This window comes from Rhincodon typus, chromosome 2 (assembly GCF_021869965.1).
Source record: "Rhincodon typus isolate 14 chromosome 2, sRhiTyp1.1, whole genome shotgun sequence".
Lineage (NCBI taxonomy): Eukaryota > Metazoa > Chordata > Chondrichthyes > Orectolobiformes > Rhincodontidae > Rhincodon > Rhincodon typus.
The window spans coordinates 72,605,841-72,622,267 of NC_063333.1; the positions used below are offsets into that span (position 1 = coordinate 72,605,841).

The 16,427-nt window shown below is 39.2% G+C and overlaps 1 protein-coding gene across 1 annotated transcript in view; it reads right to left on the reverse strand.

Annotated features, from left to right (window-relative positions):
• Positions 1-16,427, reverse strand: part of LOC109931378 (cytoplasmic dynein 1 intermediate chain 1) — a 236,843-nt gene that overhangs the window by 2,013 nt on the left and 218,403 nt on the right. Inside the window, exon 16 of the mRNA XM_048611130.1 lies at positions 6,030-6,155. Coding sequence (XP_048467087.1) covers positions 6,030-6,155 — 126 coding nt within the window. The remainder of the gene's footprint in view (positions 1-6,029; positions 6,156-16,427) is intronic.

Genomic DNA, 16,427 nt, shown 5'->3' on the forward strand with positions numbered 1-16,427 from the left:
CAAATAACATCTTGTAGAATAGAGAATATGCTACTAAGTTAACGTTTGCTGTCAAACAGGAAACTTAATGAACTCTTGACTGTCATTGGCTCATTAATCTCAAGCCACAGCAACTCTTGCAACATCTAGAGAACTTTCAGCATATGCTTCAGGCCTTCCTTTCCCTGAATTGATTTATATTCAGGCGTCAGTTCTGAAATAAACCCCCAGCCACACCCAACCAAACCAGTCATTCTTCTACAATGCTGGAAATGCAAAAATGTGATAGTTGAGTTACTAACTAATCCTTGCAATCAGATTCCAAAGTGTAATTTTCTGGAACAATTGCATTTACATTCAAATGATGTAATACTAATCAGCTATGGGGTGGCTGATGAGCTTTAATCTTTCAATGCTCAGGATTAAAACCTTTATGATGACAATATGTAACATTAGGGGAGACACTCTGGAGCTTTTGCCCTGTGAATTTAGGGATGGTGCCATTTTTATTACAGGCATCTGCTCTACTGTTACTTTGTTGAGGCATTGTCCTGCAACACCCTAATCCTGTGCATGTGTGTGGATTGCTCCACCTAGTGGTCATAGAGTCATAGAGTTGTACAGCACAGAAACAGCCCCTTCGATCCAACTCGTTTGTGCTGACCAGTATCTTAATCTGGTTCCTTTAAACCCTTTCTATTCATTCCACACATGCCCCACCCTCTGCATGCCCCTTAGGTCCTTTCGAAATCTTTCTGCTCTCACCATATCCATGCTCCTCTGATTTTATAAACTTCTGTAAGGTCTCAGTCAAGAGAAAACAGCCCCAGCCTATTCCACCTCTCCGTATAGCTCAAACCCTCCAACTCCAACATTCTTGTAAATCTTTTCTGAACCATATCAAGTTTCACAACATCTTTCCTATAGCAGGGAGACCAGAACTGAACGTAGTATTCCAAAAGTCTTAATCTTAAATAGAGCTGAAAAGTAAAATCACCATAAGCTACTTCCATCTCATGAGTAAATGCTGGCCTAACCAGGGATGCTCACATTCTGTGACTAATTAAAAAAGAATTTCATCTCATCATTCTGACCAGCTGCCTCAAGCAGGATTCAATTCTGAAGAACCACCATGCTGGACTTGAACATTAAGACTGTTTCCCTCTCCACAGATGCTACTAGATCTGCAGAGTTTCTCCAGCACTTTAGTTTTATTTCAGGACACATATTACTCCTTGGTAAAATTTAATTACCACATGAACCAACAAACTAGATACATATACTAGTGTGTAACTAAGCTCAAAAGCAGCCTATTTGAATGACAACTGTTCTACCACTTAAACATTTAGTTCCTCCACTGTTGGCACATAGTGGCAGCAATGAGTACTTTATGTACATGATGCATTGCAGAAACTCATGGCTCCTTTAACACTACTTTCCAAAACCACAAACTCTACCATTGAGAAGCACAAAGGCAGTAGATGTATGGGACACCACAACCTACAAGATACCCTTACAGGCTACACATCATTCTGACTCAGAACCATATCACTCTTCCTTCAGTCACTGGGTCAAAATTCTGGAACTCATTCTCTGATAGTACTCCGGGTGTACAGACAACACATGATTGCAACAGTTCACAAAGGTAATTCAACATCACATTCCACAGACCTAGTTAGAAAGGTGACCATACCAGAGACATCCATTCAACATGAATGCAGAAAACTCATTTGCAAATAAGTGACCATCCTAAATAATACGCTGGCAGCAAATTTACAAGTATCTATACAAAAAAAGGGAGGTTGAGGAATATTTCAGAAGTAACTTGTACTTTATCCCCAGCGTATCTCTAAAACAATTCCATGACTTTTAATTGATTTTTTAAAAAACATCTGACGGAAGTGTTCCAAGAGATTCAGTCCAAAGATTGGTTTTAGTGTCTAGACATTCTTCAAAAAAATCACTGTATCAAGGGATAAACATTCTGAATTTTTTGCAAGAATAAAATGTTACTTAACGATTTACTGGGAAATGTGCCACTAACCAAAAAGATATTTTGGTAGAGGCATGCTTAATCATTGTGTAAGTGAAAGGACATTATTGACAAACATCCAAATTCCAGTACTTTGATGGATTTAATGGGTTATTGGCACCTAAGTACGCTCTTATTTAAAATAACTCTACTCCATAATTCATTCTCAAATCCAATTTCTAAATTCCAGAAAATGATAATACACTTTATTTGGAGCACTGAATACCTTTCTGCATGGGAGAACCAATTTAACTTTATAAGTGTGAGAGAGCACATCACAAGACAGGTAGTCTTGGATATTCAGTTTATTAAAGTGTCTAAACTGCACTGGAATGTTTGGCAAGCAATTGATATTTGCAGGGCCGTCAAATGTATAGACAAATTCCCCTTTATTACTATTTGTCTTAAGCTATTGTTTATATATGAAAAGAAATTAACAATATCACCAACTATATACCAGCTTCCTATTTACCAGCCAACTCAGCTGACTATGACAGTGAAATATATGTTAGATTGCCAAATGTGCTTGGAAGAAAACTAAATAAAAATTAAACAATAATCAGAATTAAATTTGTTAGAAATATAATTCCAAGACCATAAGGCATAAAAGGAGAAGGAGGCCATTTAGCCCACTGAGTCTGTTTAACCATTCAATTGGTTATAAAGTCATACGGCATGGAAATAGACCCTTAGGTCCAACCATGCCGAACATAATCCCAAATTAACTAGTCCCACCTGCCTGCACCTGGCCTATATCCCTCAAAACCTTTCCTATTCATATACTTTAATCAAATATCTTTTAAATGTTATAATTTTGTCCACATCCAGCACTTCCTCAGGAAGTTCATTTCACATGTGAACCACCTTCTGTGTAAAAAATTTGTCCCTTGTCTTTTTTAAAATCTCTCCTCTCACCTTAAAAAAGTGCCCCCTCGTCTTGAAATCCCCTATCCTAGGGAAAAGGCACCTACCATTAACTCTTATCTATACCCCTCATGATTTTGTATACTTCTATAAGGTTGCCTCTCAACCTCCTATGCTCCAGTGAAAAATGTTCTAGCCTATCCAGCTTTTCTGTATAACTCAAACCTTCTTGGCTGATCTGATCATTCCCAGTTTTAATGGTAATGTGTAGCTTGCACATATAGAATCAAGAAAAACCACTAGCAGTGAACAGGTGCAAAATATAACATTTTCATAATTACTTTAATTATTGTAAGAGGCTTTACTTTAAAATCTGGCAGTTCAAGTGTGATCTTTATATTGTTACAAATCCAGATTAATTGTTCTTTCATGTTAGTATGCACCCTATAAAATCACTGCAGAGTGAGAAGATTGTCTTGAACTAGACTTTGAAAGTAATGCCAGATCTTATTACCAAAATGAAAACATTTGAATTCAAGGGGGAAAAAATACATTGAGAAACTGAACTTTGATGCATGACGAATTAAATCATGACTATAGATGCTCAAAGCAGTTATATGTTTCCCATTTCAACATTTCAAATTTATAGAAATGGTTACTGGAATAGTAAAATACATTCCTGATTTGCAATAGTGCTATTTATATTAAAGTGAACAGACAAGTACTATTTTCTGTATCTTTCTGAAGTTCATCACGATTACAATAGATAACGGAATAGTAATTTAGGCAAAAGCAAAACACCCACTGGGACAACACAATTGATGAACACATCTACAAATTTCACAATTTTTCATTTTCAGGGGATCAATAAAACAAAGTTATCCTTTAATGAGATCTTTATTCACTACATTCATTATATTAAAACAAATGCAACACTTGTGCAAAAGAAATTTAAGCTTTATGTGCATTGACCTGGGAATTCTATTCTGAGTTCCAAAAGGTGTTTGATAAGGTGCCACATAAGAGCAGATGGTTAGGGGTAACATATTAGCATGCATAAAAGATTGGCTGGCTAACAGGAAACAAAGAGTGGGTATAATGGAGTAGCACAGGCATCCGTGTTAAGTCCTCAAGTAATCAATGTCTTGAATAAGGGGACTGAAGGTATGGAAGCTAAATTTGCCAATGACATTCAAGATAGAAAATTAAGTTGTCAAGTGAAGGTACAGAATCTGCAAATGGTTAAAACAAGATTGGCAAATGGAGCATAATGTGGACTAAAGTGAATTTATCAATTTTGGGAGGGAAAGTAAAACTATCCCTTTAAATGGAATACATGCAGAACTAAGTGGTACAAGGGGATCCAGGAGTCCTGATATGTTAATCACAAAGTATGCAAATACAGCAAGTGATTAGCAAGGCAAATTTAATGTAGTCATTTATATAGCGAGGAAAATTGGAATATAAAAGTAGAGAAGTTACATTACATTTGTAAAGGGAATTGATAAGACCACTTCTGGATTATTGTTCAAGTTTTGATCTCCCTATTTGAAAAAAGGGAGTGCTTGCTTTAGAAGCAGTTCAGAGAAGATTCACTCAACTCATTCCTAGGATAAAAGGGTTATCTTCTGAAGAAAGGTTAAACAAAATGAGAGGTGATCTTATTGAAATGCAAGATCTCGAATGGACTGCCTACAGTGGATGCCCAGAGACTCTTTCGACTTGTGGAAGAGACTAAAATAATGATACATAGATTAAGAATAAATTATTCCACTTTTAAGATGGAGATCAGGAGAAATATTTTTCTTTTAGATGACAGTTAGTGTGGAAAATCTTAGAAGATAGTGGAAGCTGGTTCTTCAAATTTATTCTAAGACTAATTTCAATTGATGTTTGATAGACAGAGGACTCAAGGGTTATGGGAAGCAGGTAGGAAAGGAGTTGAAACCACAACCAGTTCATCCATGAAGGACCAAACGGTATATTGCTGCTCCTAGGACCTATGTTACTGAATAATTGTAAATTCTTAAATTAGTACAAGAAGGTGATCTTTAAAAAGATGAAACAACTAAAATATAGGTGGTGTTACGATTTGAAAAAAGGTGATAAATAAAAAATAATCTGGGGAATTCCATGCATGGAAGGGAAATCTCTGAATAATCTTTTTTGATTGACTGAGAGAATACAAAGCCATGGTAGTTACTGAAGTTCAATTTAATATGGCAAATTACAATCTATCAAACCATATTACTGTGCTAAGATTAGCAGGTTTCAAAATGAGCAAGACTTAGCAACATACACAAACGACTGATTCAAAATTGAACACGTAATCATTTTTAAAAACAGGATTAGCAAAATGAAACATTATTCTAATATTTGAAAGTATCTGCATTTATTGCAGCACAATTGTGCAAGTGATGATCCGATGTTTTCATAATTGTATTAAATGATGATAGTTAAATTAAATTAAATGATAGTTATACGAGTCACATGTCAAGGGTGTAACCAAAGTAGCAAGTAATCCAAAACTTTACAAAGAGGTTTTGACACCATTACCTTAATAACTTGTTATGATCTCTCTACCTTAATTAGTTTGTACAGTTTTGGGTTACTTATTACTTTGGTTAGATCCTCATCATGTGACTCTTATAGCTATCATCTTGTTCCAGCTGTTTGGTTTGTCTTCAGCACATCTTATTTTTAATTTTTTGTAATTATCTCGCTGCCTCAGTTAATCATATTATAGGCCATCCCTTCACTTGCTATTTAGCTGTTGACACTTTACTCACACCATCTGACACTCTTGATCACCTGCAGAGACCTGTTATTTAGCCTGCCAACACTCCACTCACACCATTTGTACTATCTTTTGACCTCTCTGTCTATAAATTCTGTGCCTGTGTGCTTCCCTTCACTTCACCTGACGAAGGAGCAGCACTCTGAAAGCTTGTGATTTCAAATAAACCTGTTGGAATATAACCTGGTGTCATGTGACTTCTGACCTTGTCCACCTGAGTCTAAAACTGGCACCTCCACATTAAGGTTTTAAGAGGATGCAAAATTTCAACTGAACATACGCATGTGCAAATAATCAAATCACAGCAACTAAACAAGATTATAAAAATAACATTTGAATAATAAGTTGTATAATTACCTCACTGACATCATAAACCCATATGTGCCCTTCTGAATCTCCTACTGCCACCTCCCTGCCAGTTGATGCCCATCTGACCCGATTAAGTGCAGATGTTCCCTCAACAGCTGCACTAGCTGTTGGCACCTGAAATAAAACAATATTAACAAGTAAATTTATAACAGAGAGTTTAGGTGACCAATACATACAAACTAAAAACAGAACTAATCACATAATCCATTGAGTCTCCAATAATTCAGTCAAAAGGAAGACCACCATAGCTACTGCAAGTTAAAACAAAGGTAAAAAGTGTACACACTCTCGACAGCATGTTATTACTTTGCTTAATAAAAAGAGCCCCTCAAACCTGCTCTATTATTATGTATGATTATGCCTGTTCTTGGGCTTCAATTCAACTTTCCTACCTGCTTCCTACATCCCACATTTCCCAAAAACCTCAGCATTGATGGTGCATCCATCAGAGTAGAGTAGAGAATTCACAAGATGCACAACTCTGGCAAAATTTCTCATCTAAAAGTCCTAAATGTTCCCTGTAGGAGATGCACACAAATTTCTCTGAATATCAACATTTAGAAGCTTCGTGACTGAAAAAAATGGCATTTATTATTAGTAAAGTGATTAACTCACACTTCCTCAAAATTATACTCACCTTGCTGCCCACTTATTTAACATATTTTGTCACAACCTTCTCACAGCTTACATTGCCATCTGGCTTTGTATTATCAGGAAATTTGAATACATTACTCTCAGTTTCTTCATATAAATCAGAGTGTAAACAGTCCCAGCACTAACCATTGTGACACCACTATTTACAGCATCCCAACTTGAAAATACCCTGTTTGTTCCTACATCATGCTTCCTAACTAATAACAAAGCATCTATCCATGGTTTCAGAGATAGTAGGAACTGCAGATGCTGGAGAATCTGAGATAACAAGGTGTAGAGCTGGATGAACACAGCAGGCCAACCAGCATCAGAGGAGCAGGAAGGCCAATGCTTCGGGCCTAGACCCTTCTTCAGAAAAAAGTGTCAGCCTTCCTGCTCCTCTGATGCTGCTTAGCCTGCTGTGCTCATCCAGCTCTACACCTTGTTATCTCATCTATCTATGGTAATGTTTCACCCTCAACTTCATAAACTCTTATACAGCATATTAATCTTTTACAACAACAGTTCTGAGGAATGGTCACCAGACCCTAAACGTTAACTGTGTTTTATCCTTCACAGATGCTGCCAGACCTGCTGAGCTTTTCCAGCAACTTCTGTTTTTGTTCCTGGTTTACAGCATCCGCAGTTCTTTTGGTTTTTATATTAATCTTTTATGTGGCATCCTACAGAAGGCCTTTCGGAAATCCAAGTATACCACATCAACTGGTTTCTCTCATAAATACCGAAAGAACTGCGGATGCTTTAAATCAGGAACAAAAACAGAAGTTGCTGGAAAAGCTCAGCAGGTCTGGCAGCATCCGTGAAGAAAAAAAATCAGTTAATGTTTCGGGTCCGGTGACTCGAAACGTTAACTCTGATTTTTTTCTTCACAGACGCTGCCAGACCAACTGGTTTCTCTATTTCCACTAACAGTGTAATCTCAAAAAAAAACTAATAAATTTTCAAACATGACTTCCCTTCTGTTCGTTTGTATATAATCATGTTAGCACTATATACACATTTTATTAATAGATTTTCTAAATTTACTGTTAAAACACATTTAATAATAGATTCCAACACTTTCTTAATGATGATGTCACGCTAACTGACCTGTAATTCCCTGCATCTGTCTTTCTTGAATAGCTGTGTTATATTTGCTATCTTCTAATCCTCTGAAACCATTCCAAAATCCAGGGAGTTTTGGAAAACCCTGGACAATGCAACAACCATCTACATAGGTACCACTTTTGGAGGCAAATTTCCATCAGGTCTTGGGGATTTATTGGCTTAATTGCTATAAAATTAAGTTCAGAAAGATTCTTGCTGTTTCTATGAAACTTTCGCTTCCTAAACTCTTTCGCACTATTTTGTGAAACTGCATTCAACACAATTTAGAGAGCAATTGTTGATCTTCATTTACAGGTCAGCTCAAACAACTTTTTTTTATTCATTCATGGGATGAGGGCATCACTGGCTATGCCTGAGACTGATGCCAATTGGCCTTCTTTTGATTTGAATAAATGTGGCTTTCCCCAAAAGTATGAAAATATGAACTGTAAGGATATTAATGAAGTTCCAGTTAGGAAAGATGGTGTCAGCTTCACCCACTCCAAGTTCAGGTACAGTCAATCCGGATTTAGAAGTGGGCTATATGCAGCAGTTTAACAATTTCTGAAGATTACAGTTCAAAACTTCAACCTGCACTATATGATTTGGTTTAAGCTTATAACCTCCACCCATTCCTGAAACTGCAATTGCTAGTAGTCATTCTGCTTTTCTCAATTATAGCTCCTCCAAACATATTTTTTATTTCATTATTTGCCATCTTACCAGCCATTTTTGACTTATGTCATCACTCTTCATTATCTAATTTTGTCAGCCTTCAACTCTATCACAGACTTCACTTTAATTGGTCTTTGCTTCTATCCTTTCCATCTCTCCACTTTTTTCAAGACTGCTATAATTCTTTTTTTTCCCCAGTTCTGAAGGTCATAACCTCAGATACTGCCTATTCTGCTGTGTTATTTCCAGCAACTTCTGTATTTATTAATTTTACTACATAGATTTTCAGGAAATTAAACCTATGTTTAGAACTATTACCTTGATGGATGGGTGCAGAGTGTTTCAGGTTGCAATTCACAATTTGAATTTTTTTCTTCAAATACATTATGTTTCAGAACATAAAATGACTTTTAAGATGGCATAAGTGCATCACATCTATTTTTTTCTCCCTTCCTCATCTCCCTGTGGAATTCCTCCCTTTTTACTGAGAGGAGCAAGGGTGAAAACTGCAGAAGCTCTAGTCATACTCGTCCAGTCTTCATTGGAGATAGAACTGGTGTTAATGCTAAAGACCTGGAGGATTGCAGGTGCTTAAAAATGCAAAAGAGATTAATGCAACATTTAATGATCCAGTCAAAACACAGTTAGTGGAAAAATTTTTCAAAACACTGCGCGGGATCTCCCCAGCCTTGGAATGATGTGGGCATTGGCGAGTCATTTGAGAAAAATAGAGAGGGAGACCAGTAGAAATGAGATTCTCAACATGGTGAAAAATGCCCAATTCATCTTATTGATATGCAGTTTCCTACCGTCCCAGGCACTAGATATAAACACAAGTGTGACAATCCCCAACATCAAAATCTGAGTGGGTATTGCTGACTTCAGCTCACCACTTGCTCCTCTGGGCTTCCATCTTGGACAGCAGTTCACAACCTCTCAGGGCATGCTCCATGGGCAGTGACCACCCATAACCCCATCCAGGGATGCTGGCATCGGACACATACCAGCTTCACCACACCTCACGGCACATCTCTGACTCACTCACAATACAGCTCTGCAGTTCACTGCTGCACTTTGGAGCACATGGCACCTTTCATTGGAATGCTGTTGCGAGGCCACTTTGCACGTGGGGATACGCATCCACTTCATGGATTCGCCCTGGGCTCCTCGCTTTCTGTCTTAGTGCTTGAAGGCTCACAATACTTTTATCTCGACTTGTCTTTTAGCACAGACACGAAACCAAGCGGATTGTCATGGATGTCCGCAATGATCAGTCAAGGGGGTGGACACACTGCACAGCACTTTGCTACATCAATCTCTGACTTGCATCATTTACCAGCAGCTTATGTTGCAAACACACTGCAAATTCTTCAACCAAATGGCCATGTCTCAAAGTCTAATGGCATACATCCCCAGATAGAACAAAAGGGCATTCAGTGTGTCTGTATCACTGCAGACTGGAAAGTTGGTCACAGTCAATACTGCAGATCCAGTGCAACCATCCTGAGAGTCACCATTAATCAGTCGGGAGCTGCACAGATATCAATAAGGGATCTGGTCACTCATCAGTCAGGCTGTCCATTCAAGTCAGTCTGGGGCAGGGGATGGGTGTGTGTGTTTGTCTGTTGTGGTGCGGAGGTTTCGGAGGGAGAAAGAGAGAAGGATTATCACAGTCAGTCCCAGGGGTTGATTCAATGAAAGTCATGGGAGGGGATGATTAGCGACACAGCTGTTGTGGGAAGTCAATTCTGGGGAATGGTGGTGGCATGCCGGGATGCAGAGGACGATAACTGTAAAGAGGGGTTGATGGTTACTAAACATATAAGTGTGGGGAAACAATAGTGCATTGGAGGACATGGGATACAGTAGAAGACAGGTCATCGCTGGTCAAAAATACACAGCCACGATGGGCAGCACTGAGCATGGTCATTACTAAGCCATATGGCTAGGGCTCAGAGGTAACAATGGGAGATTAGCTCAGTACTGATGGGCTTGACAGGTGATGCAAGGAAGAAAGGAATATGGAGGTTTAGGGTGGGAGAGATGCCTTAATGACTAGGCTCAACCACAACTCACAGTGCTAAGTGCTATCTGTGTTGCCTTCTGTAATCATGCAAATCATAAATGCACATTGTAAGTGGAAGATGACTACAAACACACCTGGGTGGAGTAAGTTTTAGTCCTTTCTGAGATGGCAGGTTCTACTTGACAGTGATGTGAGGCCCTTCAAGAGGCAACTGCATTAATCATAGTTCAGGTTAAAGACATCTCTAATCATAATACCCTGCATGTGAAATGTATGCAGTGCCCAACTGCATAGATTATAAATGCTGGTCACAAGCAACCTGGAGCATGTCATTGCAGATTGACAATAGGCAAATGTAATCACAGGTGACTTTAAAAGTGACACCGCAGGCCACAATTCACATAGATAATCCACGGATCTCATAGGCTGCACAAGATATCATAGCTGATTCCCTCACACTTTGAACTTTAAGTATTCACTGAAATGATCTTAAATGCAATACTGCCTTTGTTGGGTTATGAGGGAGTAGGGGGAGACAGGTTATCAGTAATCTTGCAGCACTTACAATATCATAATGTATTCACACAGCATTGCTTGTGCTGCATTCGTCGGTTTAAGGTCCTTATATCAAAGGTCTATATAATGGTATTCCACAGCCCTCCTTGTTGGAGCCCTCCATGTCCCACTTTATGGAGGATAATGCTAAAATGTCATTTCTGTGATATGAATGCTGACTGCTCACATGACTGAAGAGCTATTCATTGGAAACATGAGCAATGGCTCCAACTACAGCAGGGGTTATCACCACTATGGGTGGGACACAATGAAGTTGCAGAGAAATGGAAGTGGAGAAATGTACCAGCAAGCCCAGGACTAGCAGTGATCTCCAGAAGCTGCCAAACAAACAGTCTTCACATGAAGACATCATAGCTGACAATGCCCTTAGAATGTGAAATTACAGGACAGCCAGTCTATCACCCTTGGTACCAGTTCCTCCAGGCGAGCTAGGCACAGTGTCACTACAAAATGAGGATGTTCCACAACACTGTCCCAGAGCTATAACCAGGTGGAGTGGGACCTGCAGATCTGAAGGACTAGGTGGCCATCCTACCCTGGTGACTGACAAGATGAAAGCTGCACTAAACTTTTATGCAACAGGCTGCTTCTACTGGGGATGTATATGTGATCTCACAAGCCTAGACCCACAAAAGTATCCAGCCTGTTGCTGAAGCAATTTGAGACATCACACAGCTTCATCACATTTTTCTATGATGAGATAACGCTAAAGCCCAGGCAGTTGGCTGCACCAATATTGCTGGCTTCTCCCAGTACAAGGCACTAAAGTCTACACACATTAAGAATGTCACATCATAAACGTAGCTGACTTGATGAGCAAAAAACGTTGCCATCCCATCAATGTATATGTCATCGGTGATCGTTGCTACCACAGTAGAAGTCTGCATTAACTACCCTTGAGAAATCTCATGTTCCTGCTTTGTTTCAAGGGTTGCATGCCCTCCAAGGATGGTTACTCTCCACAGCCATGGTTGATGACTCCATTTCCAACACACCCAGGCTGAGGCTAATCATAGATACTATGCAGCTTAATCTTCAACCACGGCCATTGAGGAACAGATGATTGGCCTACTGCAGATGAGTTTCCGGTGCTTGGATTGATCTAGAGGGTGCCTTGCAGTACACCCCAAAATGGCACTAGTACTGGAAATCCCAGGAGGTCTTCACAGTTTCAAGTACTTTCACCTCTGGAGAGAGGGAAGCTGGGATGAGCGGGGTGCGATAGGGTGTGGTGCACTGCTAATTAGGAAAATTGAGGAGAACAGCATGAGAACATGTGCCAGGGCACACAGAGAGAGGCCTTCCATGAAACTCAGAAAAATTGACAATTAGTTGATTTCTGGTAAAACTATTGTCCCAATAGTTTGGGACAAAATTAATTCGCATTTCCACAAGTACTGACTAATAAATGAAAGTCAGCATGTATTTGGTAAAAGCAAACAGTTCTAGACTAATTTGGTTAAGTTCTTTGAACAAAGTGCAGCTGATGTTCTGTAAATTAACTTCCAAAGACTCTCTGACAAAGTTGCACTACATTCACCTACCATCAAAACTAAAACCCACAGTATTAAACTGACAATGGCAGGATGATACAAACATATCTAAGGTGTTCAAAGAATATGATTTTAAACAGATGTTTTTCATATTAGAGGGAGGTGTACAGTGGTCTTCTCCAAGGAACACATTAAGACTGTGATGTTTTTGATGTGTATTAATAATTGCAATTTTGCCCTGTGCAGCCAATGTTTGCACATCAAAACTCAGACGCAGTAAAGACCAAGTTAAGACAACAACAGAAAATAGACAGACATGGCAGATGGAATTTAATGCAGAGCAGTTTGAAGGGACAAATTTTGGTGGAAGAATGAAGTGCAAATTTGAATTAAATGATCAATTTTAAAGCAGTTTTTCCAAGTTGCAGGACAAGTTGAGAAAATTATTAAAGCTTATGAATCCTAAGATTTATTAGAGGAATAGGACACAAAAGCAAGCAAGTTATGCTAAGCCTTTATAACAGTGAGGTCCTAACTCTATTTTAGAGTTTAGGGAGGACATGAAAGCCCTGGATAGGTGCTAAAGAAATTCACAAGAATGGTAATGAATAGCAAAGAGTCAGCTCTGGCATAAGCCAATTAGCCACTTTCAGTCCTGTACCATTCTATGATTCAAATTAGATATTAAGAAGTTATCAGTTCAAGGGTCAGCTTATAAAAACTGCCTACAGGAAGCTACAATGTTTTCCCTCCCACCTGCTGCAGGGAATACCAGGCTTCTAGCAAGCACCTCTTGGATGAAACCATGACAGAGATCAATGTATAGAGAACTGCATGATGATCATCCTCTTACATCCTGAGGCTGTGTCCTATGTTTCTGATGGATTGAGAATTCAAAGTAATCTCAGCGAGTCTACCCTACCAAGCTCCTTTAAAATCTTCTATATTTCAATGAGATTGCCTCTGATTCTTCTAAACACATGAGACTTTAGGCTGAATTAATTTAGCACCTTATTGAAGGGCAGCCCACTTTTCCTAGGGACCAATTCAGTGGATCTTTGTTGCACCATCTCCAAAGCAAGTTCATCCTTCCTTACAGATGCACATTATTCCAGATGGAGTCTCACTAAGACTACATACAATTATAGCAGAATTTCTTTATGCCTATAGAGTCATACAGCAAGAAAACAGACCCTTTAGTCCAACCAGTGTATGCCAACCCTGTTCCCAAACTAAACCAGTTCCACCTTGCCTGTGTTTGAACCACATCCCTCCAAACCTTTACTATTCGTGAACTTATCCAAACATCTTTTAAATGTTGTGACTATACCTACATCCGCCACTTCCTCTGGCAGTTCATTCCACACACTATGTAAAATGTTGCCCCTCATGTCTTTTTTAAATCTTTCTCCTCTCATCTTAAAAGTATATCGCCTAGTTTTGAACTCCCCCACCTTAGGGAAAAGACCTCTGCTACTCACCTTATCTATGCCCCTCATGATTTTATAAACCTCTATAAGGTTACCCCTTAACCTCTTATGCTCCAGTGAAAAACGTCCCAGCCTATACAGCCTATTTTTATAATTCAAACCCTCCATTCCCAGCAGCATCCTGCTAAATCTTTTCTGAACCCTCTCTAGTTTAATTATATTCTTCTTGTAACAGGGCAACCAGAACTGCACACAGTTCTCCAGATAATCCCTCACCAACATCGCGAGCAACCTCAACATGACATCCCAACTCCTATGGTCAAAGATCTGAGCAATGAGGCAAGCATGCCAAATGCCTTCTTAACCTCCTGTCTACCTGTGATGCAAATTTCAAAGAATTATGTACCTGAATCACTAGGTCTGTCTTTTCTACAATACTACCAAGGGCCCTACCATTAACTGTACAAGTCCAGCCCTTGTTTGTTTTACCACAATGTAATACCTTGCATTTCTCCAAATTAAACTCCATCTGCCACTTCTCAGACCATTATCCCAATTGATCAAGATTTCCTTGCAATCTTAGATAAACTTTTTTCCACTGTCCTGTATATCACCAATTTTGGTGTCATCCGCAAACTTACTAACCATGCCTCCTCTATTTTCATTCAAATTGTTTAGATAAATGACAAACAAAAGTGGACCCAGTACTGATCTTTGTGGAACGCCACTGGTTACAGCCTTCAGTCTGAAAAACAACCCTCCACCTCCACCCTCTATCTTCTACTGTAAAGCCAATTTTATATGCAATCGGCAAGCTCACCCTGAAAACAGCAGGCCAGGCAGCATCAGAGGAGCAGGAAAGTTGATGTTTATAGTTGGGACCGTTCTTCAGATATTCAGCCATTTCTGAAGAAAGGTCCCAACCCAAAATGTCAACTTTCCTGCTCCTCTGATGCTGCCTGGCTTGCTGTGTTCCTCCAGCTCCGTACTGTGTTGGCTCGGACTCCAGCATCTGCAGTTCTTGTTATCTCACCCTAAATCCCATGTGATCTAATTTTACCAGTTAGTCTACCACATGGAACCTTATCAAAGGCTTTACTGAAGTCCAAATAAACAATGTCTACTGTTCTGCCCTCATCAATCTTTTTGGTTACTTTCTCAAAAACTCAATCAAGTTTGTAAGACACAATTTCCCTCGCACAAAACCATGCTGACTATCCCTAATCATTCCTTGTCTATCCAAATGCAGGTAAATCCTACGTTTCAGGATCACCTCCAACAATTTACCCACTACCGAAGTCAGACTCGGAGGTCCAGATTGCCCAGGCTTCTCCTTATATCCTTACTTAAAGGAAGGCACAACATTAGCCATCCTCCAGTCCTCTGGCACCTCACCTGTACTTGTACATAATATAAACATTTCTTCTAGGACCCCACAATTTCCTCCCTAACTTTCCACAATGTCCTGGGTTACAATTATTGCAATAAAGGACAGCATGCCCTTTCCTTCCTAATTATTTGTTGTACCTGTATGTTAATATTCTGCATTCCTTGTACCAACACATCTAAGTCTCTCTGAATATCAACATTTACAAGCTTCACCCTTCTCAAAAAGTATTGTGTTTTTAATACTTATGACTAATGTGAATAGCCCCACATATCTCCTCACATTTTACTCCATCTGCTATCCTGTACCCACTCAATGAACCTGCTTCACCCCAGTGAAAATGGTGGTTGCTGGGTTTGGGGATGGAACAACACCTGAAGAGATAGGGTACCCACCGGGTAGTTCCACAGACACCTTTGGAGAGGAAGTGCCACAATGCAGGCTCCAATGTCATTTTGGCTATGCTTATGGCCCTCTTCATCATTATGAAATGATAGTAGCACTTAGATGTATGGAAAATTATATATAATTTCTATTCCATGCATTTCTTTCAGGTGGATGAGGCTTATGGGGAGGCTGCACAGAGGTACAGGCAGGTTGGCATATCTGTGGTTCACGAACACAGCTGCATGTGTGAAAGTGCAGCTGGCTTGAAACAGATCCAATATTTATTAGTGAAATGTCCAAAACACAAATTGAGATTTAAATTTTTCAGGGGAAGCTACAAAGCTATTTTGGCAGGTAAAAGAACCCTTTTGCATTATTAGATATGGACATGAAGATGCACAAAAAGTGCATAACTGTCACTGGAAATGTCAAGATTAAAGATATTTAAATATTCTGACTTCTTTTAAAAAAACCCTGCAGTTTAGTAAAACTCGGGGCTTGCTAGTGACTAACAAAAATAGAAACTGCTAGAAAAGCTCAGCAGGTCAGGCAGCATCTGTGAAAGAAATCAGAGTTAATGTTTCAGATCAAGTGGCCCTTCCTCAGAACTCCAATTTCACTGTCTGTTGATATACTTTAATGACATCCCTCAGGCATATATGTGCCCTATGA